Here is a 19,061-nt window from a genome sequence, read left to right on the forward strand (position 1 = left end):
AAATACCAGTTCGAGTGTGAAAATTCACCATCCAGGTCGCCCACAGGTCGCCCACGCTCTGTTCGAATCCAACAAGCGATTGAACATGTGAAAGTTTCAGTGCGTCAAAATTCTTCTCAAGCAGTTCGCAAACGAGGTCAAGGCCTTAACATTTAAAAATCGTCGTTCCACACTATTTTGAAGAAAATTTTAAATCTTACAGCCAAAACAATTCAGCACGTGCAGGAACTGAAACCTACCGACTATCCTCTTTGACTGAATTTTGCAAATGAAATGCTTCGACGCTTCCCAACGTTTGAAAACATCCTGGTTAGTGATGAATGATGAATGATGATGAATTTTCACTTAAACGGGCACGTAAACAAAGAAAACTGCCGCTTCCGGTCTAACGAAAATCCGAGAGAAAAACATGAACGACCACTACATAGTCCAAAGGTTATCGTGTGGGCTGCCATGTCTGGATCTGGCATCATTGGGCCGTATTTTTTTGAAGATCGGCGAGGGTGACCACTTAGGGTAAATAGTGAGCGGTATTGCGTCATGTTAGGAACTTTTTGGCTCCACAATTACAGGAGTTCGAAGAGGAGACATGGTTTCAACAAGATGGGGCAACTTGCCACACTTCAAACCAATCGTTTGCGGTTGTCACTCAACTTTTCCCAGAAAAAGTGATCTCTCGTCGAGGAACCATCAACAGGCCCCCGAGAAGCCCCGATCTGACACCCCTCGATTATTTCATGTGGGGATACCTTAAGCAGAAAGTTTACGCAAATAAACCACGAACTCTACTGCAACTGAAGCACAACATCCGCACCGAAATGGCCGTGATTTCCGGAGAGATGTGTAGACGCGTGGTGGCTAATTTCCGATTTCGTTTAGAGGAATGCCAGCAAAGCGAGAGTCAACATTTGGACAACATAATCCTGGCCAATTAATTTTCCAATATCTTCTGTAAAATTAGAAATATGTATATATTTTTCTGACTTGTTTTTAATTGAATTTACAAATACCCCCTACCCTTTCGGGACACCCGATATAAATAAGCCGAACAATATAGAATTTGAATCAATCCATTACGAGATCAAGTTCATCGGAGACCAGTTATCACAGAAGAAATGTAGCATTTTTCAACAAGCGGATACGGATACCAACGAATTTTTTTAAATCCATTTTTGGATTCTGAGTCAAATTTTATCAGCATAAAAAAGAAAAAATGTTACACAAGACCAGTTACAACGCCCACGGTGAGTAAAATTGGGAGAAAATTTATAGAAAATATTTATAGGAACCTGTAGAAACCAAATCTGTCTTGAGTAAGATATGAATTATTTAATATTAAGCTGAAATTAACTTGATAAACTAACATAAAAAACTAAGTACTACACTTACAATATGCTAAGAAAGTTTCTTCTTCCGATAGGTGATCCGTCAATTAAAATAAATTTATAACATTGGTAATATTCTGGAATAAATTTTGGTTCTAGGTGTAAACGTGGATTATTTGGAACACTTAAATATGTTGAACTCAATACTGCAATGCCATAGGTTAGATTATTGATGATTTTAAAAAGATACGGGAACTAAGTTGTAATCCTTCGTTTGTGCGATGTTAACATTTTACAACGTTAGAAATTGTTGACATAAGTATAGGCTTCTCTTTTTGAAATATAGTTGGCAAAGTTAAGGAATTTCTTTTTCAACTCTTTCAATCATCATATTTATATTTATATTTAGTATAGAAAGGAATTCAATTAAGTGTCTCAACATTTTTAAAATACCTTTATTGACCGTTAATTTCGTCTCAAATGCAACGCCAAGATCATGTTTTGTTTTTGTGATAACTGATTTAATGGCAACTTTATTCGATTTATATTCAAAGAAAAAAGACTTTTTTATATAGAGTTACATTTGTTGATATCAAGATCTAACAAATTATCTTTAATGCGTTTATGTATATTGTCATGTCATCATGAGTGGGCCAGAAATGTAATTGTGACGATTTCGTGCCAGGTGCCCGGAAAGCTCCGGAGAGCTCGCGGTTAAGGATCCGGTGAACTTGCCGGACTCTGCTTATAACAAATGACACGAAAAATTATTTTTTCCCTTCGAGCCGCATCAAAAGCGTAATCCGCGCGTTTTATTTTCTCCCCGATCAACGATCGTCACAAAGCGACGAGGGGGTCGCGAAACGCACCCCTATAATTCATTACGGGGAGGGCCCGCTGCAAGGCACCCTTTCGGGGGCAGTATGTCGCGTGCACATCTGTCGTGTTCCGCGGCAGATGCGAAAAACTGGTTAGTTACGAGGCGCGCACGTGCCCATTTTCCATCGCATTGTCGACGGATTCGATTAAACATTCTGCGATTACGATAACGGAGAACCCCGGCGCGTAGCGCAGCGGCCGTTTGCGCGAGGGGCTAGAGAGGGCAGGTGATTGTTTCGATACGACGAAAACGAAAGTAAAAAACAAACGAAAATCACAACAAATATTTCGCCCTTCGGAAATGCAACGTTTCAATCATTAATGTTAATTATAATTAAACACTTTTTTCGGAACCTATTTCAATAAATTCCAATTAAACAAAAAAAATCGCAATAAAAGTGACACACACACAGTGATAAAACGTATGTATAAAATGGACAAACAATTCCTGAAACTTTTTTGCGATCTGTCAAAAAAACAGCGTGGCTGCTGTGGGTACAAAAAATCACTTGTTTTAATAAATATGAATTATATTTTCTTTCGCTGCGATGCAGCATCCGTCAGAAAGGAGCCGGATTTGTTTGGTCGGAATACTGCTGAAAAAGAAATGCACGTTTCGTACAAAAGAAACAAAAAATGCAAAGATCTATTCTATTCATTAGACAATTTTATTAATCATTTTAATCAATGTTTTGTGCGAGAATTATTTGATTTTGCAACATATGACATTTCTTTTTTAAGTACAAAACTAAAATACTAATACTGCCAAAAATTGATGCCCGTTTGATAATCGTAATACGAGCACTTAAAATATTAAAGTTAAACAGCATACAGAATAGGACAAAAAATACAAGTACCATTATTTCAAAAAATTGAGCGAAACGTCATTAAAAAAAGTGATGTAGAATTAAATGTTATGCCTTAATATGGAAATCGGGCCCACTGCATATATTATGATAATATGAATGATTCCCTTTTTTTTCAATAATTTTAAATACTATCCCAAATTGTGGACAATCAAATCAATTTAGCAAATTTTTGTTCCATTTCGGTGTTATTTGTATAATCAATTAAGATTTTACATTTTTTTGGCAACACATATTCGAAAACAGTTAAAATTTGATCAAAATTCTTTTCAGAGAATCAAAGCACTGCTAGTTGTAATAGGCATATTAAGAAATCATCATTCAGACAGCAAAATATTAATTTTAAATAATTATTATTACAGACAACCACAAATAAATGAATAAAATAAACAACAATATGGATATTATGGACTAATCTTAAGCAATTTATAACTACACAATTTAACAAAATAGGGAAAATAATGAATTTTAACAAATTTTTTATGAATTAATTATGAATAAAAATATTCTTAAATCAATAATAAGGGAAATAAAACAAACCCGTCAAAAATACATAAAACTTTACTACTTTTCATAAACTTCTGGATTCCTCTGGCCTTGGTTTTTGTTGATTCAAACTTGCTGACGTTTCGCCATTGATCCTGTCGGCTTCTTCAGAGCTTAACTGAAACTAAAGGAGTTATGTTCTCAAGAAGCCAACAGGATGATTGGCGAAACGTCAGCAAGTTCGCCTCAGTAAAAACCGACCTAGGAGGATCCAGAAGTTTTGTCAAAAGTATTATAGTAGGCTTTGAAAGTTTCTTTGAAAAATTTACATAAAACTTTATGCATGTTTTTAATATCTTAATATTTAAGCATTGAGAAAAAAAAATCGTTTTTGTTAGCTGACCATCGATAGGTTATAAAAAAAGTATTGTATTTTCCATTAAACAGAACATTCCAAATATTCAACAGACAAACCGAATATTTCTGAGTCACAGAAAATCGGCGTGGCCACGCATTAACAAGGGAATATTACGAAGAGCAATGTTTACCGATAGTTGTTGGTCTCCTTTGTTGTAGGCAAATTAGGGTTGAGGGCGTCGCCAAAGTTTATACAGCCATTAGGGCTTCTCCCATTTCGCCGGTATAATTGCCTTTCCATTTAAAACAAACACGCGCTAAAATTAGACGTAAATACTTGCCCCGTATAAATTTACATTTATTTTTCTAATGGCCGGTAGACATTATGAAAAAAAAAATTGAAATTAACAATAAAATGGGAAAAAACTTCATCAAGAACCATCGATCTAATTTAAAGCAAAACTTTGCAACAATCTTACTTCGATTTTTCTTTAAGAGCGGAAACAAAATAATCGGTAAATATTTATATCCACCGAATTGTTTTAGTTTTCACTGCTTTGTTGTAAATAAAGCCTGTTGCATCTTGCAACAAGATTAATACTCAAAATGTGCCACAACTTTATTTCTGGCTATTTCTGACCTTAATGTAATGAATGAATGTAATAATGAAATAAAATACAAGGATTCCCGTCTTAAAAAATAAAACTTATATTCACTAATATAAGTACAAGTACATACAACTTTTGTTTGGTATGAATTGAAATTGACTTTCTTCGAATTGGTTGATTTTTAACGAGAGGCGTTGTCGGATTTTTTATGTTCTTCTATCTAAAACAAGAAAGATGTGATTAAGTTGAAAGGGCATCCACCAAATAGTCGAGATAATAACAATAATTATGTCTACTTTTCTCATTGAAACAAAAACGTAAAAAAGTGTTGTTGAAATGCAGAGGTCTAGCTTGGAATTACTTATATTTGACTACCAAGATAAATGTTCAATGTCCAATTCAATATTAAAATATATTTTTTATATACTGAAATCGGGCGTTAAGAACAATGCGAGAGAAAAAAATATATTTATATTTTTTTCTTTTATAAAAATTTAGGAATTTCAAGATTCTTAAGTGATAGTTCCGTAGATTTGTAGAGAAAAGTAGATGTATGAAATATTTACTCTTAAACCGATATAAAATTTCCTCTTGCCCTAATAATTCATCGCTTGCGGAATACCAATTCTTATTCTTATTCTCGGATCGATTCGTTTTGGTTGCGGTTCTTTTCCGTGACAACAGATGATTAGGAATTTTATTCCTTCATAACATTTATTGTCATCAAGATACTTTTCGCGAACTTTATTCTAACCAATAATCTCTCTTGCATTCTTTTGAATTTATCTCGTCTCGAATAGTGAAAGGGCATTTTTCGTAACACCCTGTATCTGGCGCGCGGTGTAATTAAAAATCGCCTGCGGCACATGAGAGTGGCGTCTATTGTTCTCGGCTCGGTAACATAATACACCCCGTGCAACGGCCTACGGGACCGTTATTCGGTCTGACAGATGGCCCCGAGGGGGATGAAAATGCTCCCCTATAGAGCGTGTCGCGGCACAATCGACTGGAATTTTCGTTCATTATTCTTTCAAAAATTCGTTCTCTAAACTCGGCAGAGGGGGGTGGGGTGCTAATTCACCCCCGGGAGTCAGATCCGGTCGTCTCGTGAGAGTTTGAGGTTATAGAAAACCAAACCTATCCACATCTGTGGGTAATTTGCGCCGATCTCAAAATTACATCATTTCATATTTACTCACGGGAAAGAATACGTCGAAGAAAAAATTAGTTTCCTTTTATTCTTCAAACCCGCTATACATATAACGTTTGCGTTATTCTTGGGTCCAGTTATACGAAATTTGTATAGGTTAGAGGTATTTTTAATTAGCTAAGAAACTAGAAACATGAAATAACTGAAACGAATAAAAAATAAAACATATTCATTCTATTTACGGCATCATAGTTTTCCACAGACCTTATAAATGAATAAAGCCACATTGAAGTTTTTAGAAAATCCTATAAACGAACATAAATGTACGGAAAACGCTTTGCGCATACAGGAAAATTTACCGAACCATAAATTTAATTTTAAGGAAACTGAAATTTAACCCAACATAATTATCAAAAATTCACAAGTCACAACTTTATAATTCGTCAGAAATGTGACCAAGGTATGTAAATATTTTTATATAACATATTTAATTTATGTAATATTCATAATATTGATTGTATAAAATAACAAATCAATATTCATAATAATAATTATACGTTATTATAATTACAAAGATAATTGAAATCTTAATTATTCTAAGGTCATATGTAATGTACCCAAGAAAATCTTTCATCGAATCTATGAAAACTTTCAACATCCAGCCTGGTCAGAAAGAAGACAACATTGGAAAGAGATAAAGATGTGATTGAAAAACTTCACTAAAAATTGAAGAAAACTATCTGAAAGCTTGAAAGAAGAGTTTTCTTGAAAATTCAATCGACTCTCAAAAAAAAGCAGGATACAAGGGATCCAGAAAAAAGGGTTCAGTTTTGAACCAGTGGTATCATAAATCGAAAAAACCGATGACCGTAAATCTTTATTGCTACAGAGAATTTCAATTTCAAGGACTGTAAATGTATGGTGCACTATTTTAAACAGCAGGATAATTAGTCTCCGTTCCTTCGACGTCACTTTGAACGGTAACGATTACGTAAATTTTCTTCAGAACTCCCATTCTCCACCTTACTGTGTAGTATTTGCAAAAGACTATTTAAAATCAACGGTTTGTGAATGAACTGGAAAATATTTTAATTAACTCTACAAGGATCTAACTTTAGAGTTTTCGTCCATTTACTATCCATACGACGCAAACTACGCACAGAATCGTACCCAATCAAAACAATAATAAATAAATTCTATTTATTTTTTTATTTAAATGCATAAGTTTCCACATATTTTTCCTCATTTAAACAGGCTACGATTGCGTTCGACAGAGGATCGCCATCGCAAATTACACTTTGCGTCCCGAAAGGCTGCAGGATCTTCAATCGCAAAAAGCGACCCCTACGATGGTTGGAAACTGAATTAAGGAAGCAGTCTCGAAAAAGAATAATAATAGAGACGCGCTCTCACGGTCCACTTGGTATTTTGATTGATTTCGTCCCCCTCGACGGAGGGTCACGTCGTGCTTCTAAAATGCTTCCCACGCTCCCCGTGTGTTATTGCGGCGCATGACTCACGCGTTGGGGTAGTCCGTCCGATAGATTACCAATCGCTGGCGTTAATTTTTTTGTTGTTCAAGCAGATTGTTCATTGCTTCAAGACTGTAGAGAAGCTTGGCGAATGTTTAGTATCGTTTCTAGAGCGTCCCACTCGTTCCAAGAGATCGAATGGAGTGATTTTAACAAAGAACATATTAACATTTAGTATTTAGGTATGGGGAAGGGACTGCGGAGTGACCCGACAAAAGCCTGAGCCATCTTCATTGTCGGGCATTGATTTCATTGCATTTTTTTCTCTTTGCCCCCTCCTATTGTTATCACTTTCACTGAAGATAGCGGGAGACACTTTTATTTTAAAAGAATAAAAATTACGCATTACAGTATTACTTAATGCGAAAGTTACGACTATATTATAATGTTTTTCTGTTATAATAACATTTATTACATTTTTTCTTTTTTACATATTATTCTCCCATCCATATAAGTTTTTATTTATTTGATGTTCAAATAACTAATGCAATATATTCAATTATCAGCTCAACTCATAAATAATAAAATAAAATTGTATCGCATCTCAATGCGAGATTACCCTATAAGGTGAAATATATTTTCTAAAGGAAGAAACTGACAAGCTCCACGAAATAAATTTTTTCTACTCCCGTCCGTAAAGTACCTAATAACCCACCGATCTAGCGTGCGGGAATCGCCACGTCAGTTTCTTTACCCATCGCGCATCGCTTGGATTAAGACTTGCAGGATAACCATAGTATTACTATGGTTTATTAACTGATGCATTGTACTGTTAATTATTAAATATATAATAAAAATATTGATAATTCAGCTGCCGGTTTTATCTTTATACAACCGACGATTGGAAACCGCCACGTTTGCTTGAAGTCACAATTCAACTAAACTTAACTAAATTTGTTATTTTTTTTAAATAAAATCCTATATGCAGTGATCGGCTAAAATATATTAAAAATTCACCATAACTTAAAATAAATACAGTAAAATAAGAGCAGAAAATTCATTTAATGTTGCTGTTCGCAAAAAGTTTATTTTTCTTTTTTTTTAATGACATCCCATTGTAAGAAAATGGACTTGACCAGCCTCGTATATCTGCGCCTATTACGATTCCTTCAAGAAATGCGTCTAACATATCGTAATCAATTTTTGACTTCAATGCGACGTTGCCAACTTATTCGAAAAATGCAGAAAACATTTCAAAAAATGTAATGTCAAATTTTTGGTAGCAAAATCGAAATCGGGAGTTGATTTTGGGAATATAGAAACAAACCCAAATAAAAAATTACACCAAATACCATTTATTTTATTGCGGCTTTTAGTCGTCGTTTAGTTCACTGCGGTTATCAGTGAGCCGTTTAGTTTATACCGTACATCAGCATGATATAAGAGTAGGTCGCCCTCAGGATCTTAAACGGAAATTAAAGCGTATCACTCGAATCGACGGTTCGGCGAAACTCACGGACAGAAAAGCTTGCAGCGACATGACTCCGAAAGGTCCGATGAAAAGTTTCAGCGACTTTTGAGCTCGCTGCATGAAGACGACCATCATGTACTTCACCCTGGGAGTCTGGACGCACCAACCGCTGTCCCATATTGCGCCCGCCAGTCCGACGCTCTAATCCAAACGTTTATTGTGATTTCAATTAATTACATTACCAACTTACCAATATTAAAACTTCATTGGCGAAATAATAATACAGGATCAACCGCAAAATCATGCCGACGAAGAAGGTTCCTACGAAGGACAGCAGTACCAGCGTAATTTCGTTCTGAAATTAAAAGTCAATAAAATCTGGTAAGTATTGGCTTATTTAAAATCTGCCAGTACTGTTCTCTAAAGCAATTTGGCGAAATTGGGAGAACAAAGGTCATATAACTTCGAAAGAGAGCGTATCTGCAAATGGTGTAACGATCAAGCTCTTCCGGTATCCAGCTTCATCTTTTAAAACAAAAGTAAATCAAGAAGAAGCGAAATTAAGAAGACAACACGGCGACTTGTTATTGCAGATGACGATACTTGTGGGAAAGATGAATTTGCATTAGAAGAAAAGATGAGTTCATTCTCATTCGCGAGTGAGACAATAGATCCGTCAATCTTGTTGTCACAATGTGCGTGAGGTTGAAAAATATTTATTCGGGAATTGTGTACTCAATGTTTTATTGCTTTAAACTTAATTTTCATCGTAAAATGGTTGATTTAAAGGGAACATCCAAGGACCAAATAAATGTTTCATGTAGTGTTTTTTAAGTATTCGGCAAATTGTTGAATAGTTACGACGGTGCAACGATAATAGCTATCACACGATACTCGTCATGGCAACATGACTATTTCGACGCACACAGAACAAAGAACAACTTGGAATGATAACCAAAACTAGAAATGAAGGTGGAAACATTAAACAAATGCTTCGACGGCAACAGCGTCATACTTAAAAAGACTTGTTTAATTTTGAACACGAAAAAATCCGAATAAAAAGTACAAAGCATTCGAAGGATGTTTTTAATAGGGTTCGAAACGAATTAAATAAGAAGCTTTATCGACGCACCCAACGAAGAACTTTTTCCATTAATTAAATAAAGATTTGCTGTTGAAGCATTGTTATTTCGCGTTCGTTTGGTTATGATTCTCGATGGTTACGGTAGACATGACATTTTTGTACCCCGAATACTTGAGTCAAAATCGAAGCGATTTGCAGCGAAGATTGCAAAAAATCAAATATCATCAGGTTTTGCATGCTGCCGTTGAAATCGTCCACGTAGCTGAAAATGAAAACAGCAATTAGCTGAACTTATCGTGTTTATAGTTCCTGGATTACGTTGTTTCAAGTGCTAGACGTTAATCGTGTCGGAGAGCTGTCTAAAACTATCAAACTCGTCTCTGCTCAATAAACTGAATGCAATGCGTCCCGAAATGATAACACCGAATTCTACGTCCAGAAGAGACACCAGTTTTCTATATAAACGTATCTCAAATATTGAAAATTATTTCGTTAATGACTCTTTATTTGACTTTTCGATTCACTTTTAGAAAAAAACATTTTTTGTATTCGTAATTTAACTTGGAACGCTTTGATTAAGTCAAAAGCCTCGTATTCTCGTATAAGCTTGATAAATGTCATTTTTGTTTATTTATAATTTCTTTCGCTATTTGATTAGTAAATTTTACAAAATAAATTAAGACACAGAATATCAAAACAGTTATAAAGAAAAAAGTAAATATCGAGTCAATTATGACCCGGTTTCAGTCAGGTGAAGGTTAAGTAGAGTAGGTAAAAATTTTAAATTTAATTTAATTTAATCAGATAACATAAAAAAAATTGTGTGGGTGCCAATAAAAATTGGTTCGCCATCGCTCGTCTAGTGGGTTTAAGTCAGGCGAACAAGCTGACCATCTCGACCGATCCACTCGTTTGCAAAATGTCCACCTGAACAAGCTGTTATAGTTATTAGGGTACTAATTTCGAGACACTCTGTATATATTCTGCTAATTTCGCGACAAATAACAAAAAGAGTACGGAAATTCGATACTGCTTTTGTTGCGGCAGTTATTCCTGGGTCGTTTATTTAAAACTAATCAGCCACCCTGTATACGAGTACCGGCTTTAGTCGGACGGCAGGATATTTACGCGATAATGTCCCTGTGCTTTGAAATGCATTCCCGAAATGCCAAATACGATGCCCGGTCGTCGCCTCTCCCGTCTGCCACGTTCGCCTCGTAAAACTGGAAGTTTCTCAAAATGTAATCCAAAATTTTCAACTGGCCAGTCGGGTAGACGATCATGCTGAACATCAAAATGTCCGTATACGTCACAAACGAGGCTCCTATGCACGCGTCTACCACGTGCCATGCGTAGGCCCACTGCAATGACGCGGTACTTTAGAAACTTCTTTCAGCAACTTGCTTATTTCAAATGGGACGACGCTTATATTATTACATTTTGAGGTTCTCCGCGAAATTCTAAACATATTTTATGTACAATATCAGATATATCAAAACAGTGGACACACTATATAAGCAACCTCTATCCAAGCAATTTTTTTAGTTCAACTGTTCTGTATGAACAACTTTTTTTTTAAAGCTAAATATTTGAGTTTAGTTTAGGTCAATTCAGAAATAAAACTACTTCTACTACTAAAAGTTCGCCTTAAATTGTAAAAAATTCGGTTATTTGAATATGCTGTGTTCCTTAAACTCTGTTAGTTATTTTTATGCTTCTTAGCCCTCCCCAAACAGAGTAAAATACGAGCCAGATGATATTCCCTTGGCAAAACCGCATAATTCGATATTTATTGTAGTAATTTCGCACATACGTATTATATGATAATAAAAATAAAATGTTTTGTTTTGCAAAATAAAGGTGTATTTATTAATTCTATACAGTTTACTTAGTAAGAGAAATAAATAAAAAAAAAATTATAAGTAACCTTTCAGGATAAAAAACTTTTTATTGAAATTGGTTCAAATGAGTTGCTTAATTAGACCGTTCAGTATATTTGACGTCAAAAACAATAGTGCCTTTAGTTTAACTGATTTTTAAAATGCATATTTATTCAAAATCAAGTTCGAAATTAAATATATTACAAAAAAAATAAAGAAATTAAATTTAACTTAACTAAGTTACAAAAAAAAAATGGAACTATAAAAGATGTTCTATGCGCTGATCGTTCATTTGAAAACCTAATTTTGGACACTCTATAACAATAGACGACAACAACAAAAACATGAACTTAAGCTTCTTTTTTCGCATTGTGTGTAATATGAGATTTTTTTTTTTGAAAAAACTATCAAAACATGCAAAACATTTTTTTACTTTTGAAGTGATAAAGATGATGATAAAGACCGTATGCCTATTTTCGTACCCAATAATACTTTTGTTCGTCGAATGGAAACCAAGAGGACAAAGGCAGCGCTCTGATTAGCATAGTCTCGTTGCCTTTCTGCAAGAAATATCCACCTTCCAACAACGGATGGATAAAGTAAGACATCGTGATGACAAACAAAATTGCCAAGTAAATTTTGCTGAGCTTGATGGTGAGATCGGCGCATCGGTCGTAGGCCTCGATTACTTTTTCGTCCTTGGCGGCGTAAATTTTATTTTCAGTGTCGATTATGTAGCGGATCATCTTCAGTACACCTGCGCAAAATACTTAACTTTAGGAAGTGAAACCGCCCTTAATTTTCGGCTTTACCAAACAAAAATAATCCGATTGCGTAGATATCTATAATCTTTTCAATGCAATACGGATTTATATGTGAAAGCATTACACCTTAATTGTAATAATATTGTTCAAATTTCCCTGTACCGTCTTTGAAATAAAAATTAATGTGAACGATTTTTTACGTAATATCGACATTGAACACCATCGATCGCAAGAAAGCTTCGCACATGGACAGCATGGCAAGAAATCATTTTCACGAGTAAGACCTTTTAAATTGTTCCTCTGTTGGCAAAGAAGGCTTCGGCGCTTGGCAGGAAACCATTTCCTGTATTATTCTGGGATTATTCACCTGAGATTTTTGTCAAGCTCCAAAGATAAAACAATTACGCCAAGGAAAGAGGTTAGCTTTCGCCGCACATCTTTTGTCCACGTGACGTTTTCAGTTTTTTATATTTATTTTTATTTTTCTTAATGATAAGCGCCCAGGTAGATAAAAATATTGTTAGTAATCGACCAATGCCTCTTAGGCACAGTTTCAAATAGCTGATTTTAAATTATTACACTCAAGCACGAACCCCCAAACTTGTCACCGTGAAAGGAAAATTTAATAAAAAAAAGTGAAACATTTTATCCTTTGGCACATTCCGTAAGTAATTTTTTTGTCGCCTTCATTTCGTGTTTGACTGATTTGACTGACCTTTTCCTCTCAACATAATCTGCCTTATTATCGTGATGGTGTAAATTAACGTTATGCAGAGGTTGGCGCTGATGTCGTCCATTCGTATTTCGTCGGCCCTCAATAGTTCTGCCAGTTTCATATAAGCCGTTCCAATGAAAAACGTGTAGTATACCAACATAAAGTTCGAATACAGTTGGTATAACTGACGTAGCGTGGGGTTTTCTTCGAATATGAACGGCCAGATTCCCAACAGGCTCGACGAATACATACACACCTTCAAGTGTTTGTTCCTCGGGAATATCTAAAATATCAACATATCAATGTCAACTTGTTTCAGAAACAAGAGAAAGTGTTGGAACCGAGGTCACACTTTTTGTTTAATTATTGTGCAATGCTTTGATGAGAGTTTTAAGTAGTTGCAATCTAATTTAGATCTGAAAATGTAAAAAACTTTAGTTTATAATCCTGGCATTGTTTTTCTCATTTGTAAGCATTACTTTTTGCCACCAACGTCAATGCATCTATCACACTTCCGATTAGGTTCCAGAACGTCTATAGAAACACGAAGGCCGCTCAAAAATGAATCATGCTGTCTTCGTCTAGAATTTACCTCAACTTCGACTCAAAATAACGAAGAAAACAGCTTGTCGAAGCCCAAATGAACGAGGAGAACTGAGCAAAGCAAAATTCACCCATATAACGGAAATTTTTGAAAAACCTGAATGTTTTTTTTTGGAAATCGAACTCCGGTATTATAAATACAGCTAAAATGACAGAGAATAATTTGGTTACTTACGGTCATAATTACTAAGTTAACGGGAGTGATACAACTCGCTGATAGAGAGAAAGAATGTTCATTGTCGTTGCCATGCTCAAGACAGTCATTCTCCGTCATACATTTTAATGCGGTAATTCTAATGTTGAATCTATTTATGGTTTTATATTCCTTCGTTATTATCCCTGAAGTCGCAGCCTGTAATTTTGTCGTGATTAATTCATAGAATTGCCGTTCTAATATCTTTGCTAGAATCATCTGTGCGATCGAAAAATTAAAAAGCTTGTAAATCTTTGATTTGAACGGGGAACGGGTCGACGTTTCTGCTATTTACTGAAATTTTTGAGAAAGGCATTGGAGGACAGGCGTTAGGTTAATGTTCGACGAATCTTCGATAAGAGAGGATAGGTACTGGATATATTGCGAGGCTGTTCTAGTATTGCTATATATTTTCGAATTGACCCATCTAAAGAACGCCCATTGAAACTTGTATTACATTTTCTGAGTTTCGCGGTGTAACGCCAGATGACGTTTTTTCTGAATGCCGTCGCGTAACTTTGAAAAGAGATGGCATATCTTAGGCAAAAAATCGAGAATAAAGTACTCGGAGTTGGTGTGTCAGTTACAAATTATGAAGAAAGCGGATCGAAAAACCGTTCCAACTCTAATTAGTTACTGCGTTCGGCAACCAACGCGGCCGCTGGCAGTTCGTGCATTCGACATCTTTCAGTTTAGATGCTGCATTTCTGCGAGCGTCCTTTATCAAAATATGGCCGGAAACTAGTTGAGCGTGTGGAAGTCGTCGAAAATGGCGTAAATGATGCGTCCATACGTAAAATGTAAGGGCATGCTACACCTTAAGGAATTATTTATGACATCTTGCCTTTGTGTCAATTTTTTTTTATAATTTGTTTCCGTCGTTTTTTAGGACGTGTTTTTATGTGCTCTTAATGTTATTTTTATAGAAGGTTTGTGTATCTTGAATAATACACCACTTTACTGTACTCGCTCGTTCTGTTATTTATTAAAACCATTAATTTTTAAATGACACTTTTACATTCGTCGTCAGAGTTTTTACATATTTTCATCTATTTATTTTTCCGCCAACTAGGTGAAACAAGCTAAACAAACCTAAATCTTATTAAAGAATTGTACCTAAGCATACAGATTCCTGCAATGATTTTTGTTTTATTTTTGAAATAAATTTAATTAAGGTTTTGTTAGGTAAGGCTCCTCTTTAAACAAATAAAAATGGAATGTTTCGTATGCACCGCTACAAATGATCGAAGTTACAATTATTGTATTGAATAGTGTTCAAAAAATTATTTAATATGGGTGGCGCCATCTAGTGTGTAATAGACGAAACAGGTCCGTATAACTTGTATCGGTTCACTTTGCTTGCTGAAAATAAATCAGATCGCTGCTTATTTTCGTAGATCTGCAATTTCTACATGTCGCACATTAACATAAAAAGTTTACATCTAACAAAGCATTTTGGCGACCCACGTTTACATGAACCTTTTTAAAAATACGGCATCCACTGCCTGTATTTTGCAATAGGTCATAAAAAAACAGGAATAATGAAGGAAGGGGGCAAAACAGGTAAAAACAGCAGAATTTTGCTGCACCGAAACCTTTATTTTGAAAGAATTTAATTCAGGCAGGAGAAATTTTTTCCACGGCGTCGATTTCTGCGGTATCGAGCATCTTTAATCGAGCGGTGTTTTCTATGCCCGACATAATGGAATAAATGCACTTTCTCGACTTTCCTTTGTCTTTTCGGGGCTTCCTCGGTTTACGTTTCTTCTCGGGCAGCCCGTGATGTACGATCCGGATGTGCTGTTTAAGGTTTTTCTAAGAAAATGGGACAGTGAAATTCGTCAAACGAAACTTGCAAGGGCATACCTTGGACTTAAACGTTTCTCCGCAGTTGGACTCGCCACATTGAACTTTGTCAGACATCTTCTGATGGAAACGCGCAATATGGTAGTTCAAATTATTTCTCCTCTGATAACTCCTCGCGCAGTCCAGGTAGGGACATTTATGAATCTCCCTCTTGCTCTCTTCAATGTGAACCAAGGCGTGTTGAGACAGATTCGCTTTGGTTGAAAAAATCTTACCGCAAATTATGCACTTGTTTACTAAAAATATAGTTTAGTTAGTTACCCAAACTGAGCACTTGTTTTACCCTTTTTAACTGTGCATTCCTTTCGTCGGTGGGAACAAATTTCGGACCACCTACTAAAGCTTTTACCACAGTCGCAATTATAAGTCTTATGATTCCGCAAGTGCTTATGAAACTTGTGATAGTCCGTATATGAAAGAGGACATAGATGGCACCTTAAAAAATATCGCAAAAAAAATGACAACTCAACAAACCTACTCACTCGAAGGGAGCGGGGCTGCCATGAGAACACCTGTGTTGTTGCAAGCGGAACTTCTTCTTGAACGATTCGTCGCAGTCTTTACACTTGAAAGGCTTCGAGTCTGGGTTGTGGCTTCTGTTTAAGTGGCGCTTTAAATTGTATTTATGGTAAAATACCATGCCGCAGCCTTCAAAGGTACACATAATTTGCGTCGAGACGACCTTATCGTGACTAATAGATCGGTGCCTCTTTAAGTGATGCGAGTTTGTATAGCTTTTCAAACAACCTTCAAGGTCACATCTGAACGGTCTCTGCAAATGGCCAATTGAATATTTAAAAGAGCCACAAGATTAAATACCAACCTCCCCGGTGTGTGTTCGCATGTGAGTGGCGAGTTTTCCGGGCCTGGTGAAAGACGCACCGCATCCGGAAACTGTGCAAATGTGGGACTTTTGCGAGGAAGGATTCGCCACCTGATCCGTGGCCATAATTTGAATCGATTTGTGTCAATTTCGCCGTCCCACTGTTCGAGGTAACAGACAACAATGATTTTTTGAGGTTAAGGACACACTGGCCAAATCATACCACAGAATAAATGAGGGAACGAAAATACAATTTGTGCAGTGATGCCGTCAAAGACCAAGTTTTAGGGCCGCTTACGCGAATACAGGTAGGTAGTTTAGGCCCCATTAGCTTTTCTTCGAATATAAAGGACCAGTGTACATCGAGTGCCAAATAAAACCATCCGCTATACGATCTGGAAATCCCTAGCACAAAAGTTTCGTACAAAAGTTTTTCTACTACTGAAGCTTTAAAATATTATAATTTTGTTAATACAGCGTGTCCCAAATAAAAATAAATAATTAAAGTTTATAGACTAACTAAACAAACTAACAAATTTGAATAAATAGATCTATAAAACAAAAAAACAGAACCAAATAACAAAAAAAAAAGAAATATAGTGACACAGTAATATACTTTCAATACATTTCCTTCCTCTGCAATATACAATTGTATAGCACGTCATAATGCTGGGGACCGCATTTCTATTAATTAATGGAAGAACCTCTTGTCTAATTTGGTGAAACGTCAGCAAATCTGATTCATAGCATCCCAAATATTGTAGGATGTGTTTACTTAGCATTTACTTGCTGCTTTTTAGCCATAATCCAAAAAATTCGAGATGTGGCAAGAGTGGGTCTAGAACACGTTTGTAGTTGTTTGTAGTCGATAATTTGTCGCACCGATTTGTAAATCGGTCACGATTAAATTCGACCCGACGCGGACGTTTATACGTACGAAGTCAGTAGAAGCGCCGACATTTCGGGTACCTGGACGAGCTAAAAGCGCGAGACCTAGTATTGCGCTTACCGTCGACAAGGTGTGAAGGATTTTCGCCCGAGAACGTATATACATATACGTTAAAAATTAGGCGCAGGTCGTCGGGAAATAAAAGTTCCTTCGGATAGATCGGCTCTAAAAAATAAAACTTTGACGTCGAAGACCGCTCTGCTCTTCGGTAGAAATACGAGTTGAAAAAAAGACGCAGGTCGTCCGAACACCAAACTTCGTTCGAAAGCGAATGGGAGCTCTTCCCTAATAAAGCTATATAATACGAGAGAAAACGCGCTCTCGAACCATGCGAAAATGACTTAAAATAATGTGCGCCGGTGGTCGCACCATCCGTAGGGGATTCTTGTCAGTGTGACCACTGTAACAGGGAAAAAAGACAGAGAGCGTTCGCCCTTTTTTTTTTAACAATTTTTTTTGAGACCTTACTTGCTTTTAGTGACCGTCGTTAGTACCCTCAATGTACTTAAGGTGACTCATCCCATTGATGTCCTTTTGTCGCGATAATAATCCTGCCCTTAGTACTAGAGGATCCGCACTTCGAAGACAGAAAAATATATAGCGAACCAATACGGTCAATTATTGTTTCCAAAAAAATATAGGTTAAAATTTTATCGAAGGGTCGACTTTGAGACAAAAATGGCTCATGCCTAGTTTTTTTGCCAAACTGTATAACCAAACTAATATAAACTGTCTTTAATTCGAAGTTCTGCCGATCAAAATGCCGTGGTATCTTCGAAAGAAAATGAAAAACTCAAAATAGAATTATTTAAAGCGATATATCGATTGCCACACATTCAAGTAGCCGATATTGAAAAACTGCGACTCTTGAAGTACGTCGAGAAAAGGAGCGAACTGGAAATAGCGTTTAAAAGTTAAATGTACGAGCAATTTCAACAATTTTTCTATAATAAAAATACGGGTGAACTATGTTTAACATTTCAATTTTTTTTTAACTTTCACCATTTATCGTAATAGATTGTAGTAGACAAAACGAAAGTTTAAAATCAGGTTTCGTCGATATTCGATTGGAATTAGAAACTTCACAGAACATTCCAGAAAGTACGACGGCTTTCTGTCTTATCATACACGATCGTTTAATAACATACAACCCATTTCCTAGTAGCATTAGAGTTATCTAATAATTTGTAGATTAATTTTTTTTAAACTATTTTTATATATTTTTTAAATAAAATATTTTTTACGTTCGCTATCTATCTTTTTGCTTTCGAGGTGCTCATCTAGTGCTATGGGCAGGATTATTATCGCAACAACGGAACACCAATAGGATAAGTCACTTTAAGTACATTGTATCAAGTAAGGTCTCAACAAAACTGTGAAAAAAGGGCGAACACAAAAGTTTTTATTTTACGTTCGCTATGTATTTTTCGGTCTTTAATCGCAGCAACGGGACACCAACAGGGTGATACACCTTAAGTACAGTGAGGGTGCTAACGATGGTGACAAAAATCAAGTAAGGTCTTAAGAAAAATTAAAAAAAAAGGGAGAACGCAAAAGTTTTCCACCAATG

The 19,061-nt window shown here is 35.9% G+C and overlaps 2 protein-coding genes across 3 annotated transcripts; both read right to left on the reverse strand.

Moving 5' to 3' along the window:
• Nucleotides 1–8,241: 8,241 nt before the first annotated feature.
• LOC132704859 (uncharacterized) lies at nucleotides 8,242–13,924 on the reverse strand. 2 transcript variants are annotated; one of them, XM_060675155.1, is made up of 8 exons: nucleotides 13,836–13,924; nucleotides 13,058–13,340; nucleotides 12,061–12,335; nucleotides 10,827–11,059; nucleotides 9,861–9,960; nucleotides 8,865–8,969; nucleotides 8,660–8,815; nucleotides 8,242–8,606 (listed from the first exon to the last, which is right to left on the reverse strand). In XM_060675155.1, exons 1-8 carry the CDS (start codon nucleotides 13,839–13,841, stop codon nucleotides 8,556–8,558), a joined length of 1,209 nt encoding a protein of 402 aa, XP_060531138.1. In that variant the 5' UTR covers nucleotides 13,842–13,924; the 3' UTR covers nucleotides 8,242–8,555. The 2 variants fall into 2 exon arrangements, with proteins under 2 accessions (XP_060531138.1, XP_060531137.1); XM_060675154.1 differs by having other exon boundaries at nucleotides 8,242–8,815.
• A 1,516-nt stretch (nucleotides 13,925–15,440) lies between these two features.
• LOC132704928 (zinc finger protein 239-like) lies at nucleotides 15,441–16,759 on the reverse strand. Its single transcript, XM_060675267.1, has 5 exons — nucleotides 16,543–16,759; nucleotides 16,202–16,491; nucleotides 16,003–16,154; nucleotides 15,720–15,955; nucleotides 15,441–15,668 (listed from the first exon to the last, which is right to left on the reverse strand). Exons 1-5 carry the CDS (start codon nucleotides 16,666–16,668, stop codon nucleotides 15,471–15,473), a joined length of 1,002 nt encoding a protein of 333 aa, XP_060531250.1. The 5' UTR covers nucleotides 16,669–16,759; the 3' UTR covers nucleotides 15,441–15,470.
• Between the last annotated feature and the right edge of the window lie 2,302 nt (nucleotides 16,760–19,061).

This window comes from Cylas formicarius, unplaced genomic scaffold (assembly GCF_029955315.1).
Source record: "Cylas formicarius isolate icCylForm1 unplaced genomic scaffold, icCylForm1.1 PGA_scaffold_7__23_contigs__length_41026272, whole genome shotgun sequence".
In the NCBI taxonomy this organism is placed as follows: Eukaryota; Metazoa; Arthropoda; class Insecta; order Coleoptera; family Brentidae; genus Cylas; species Cylas formicarius.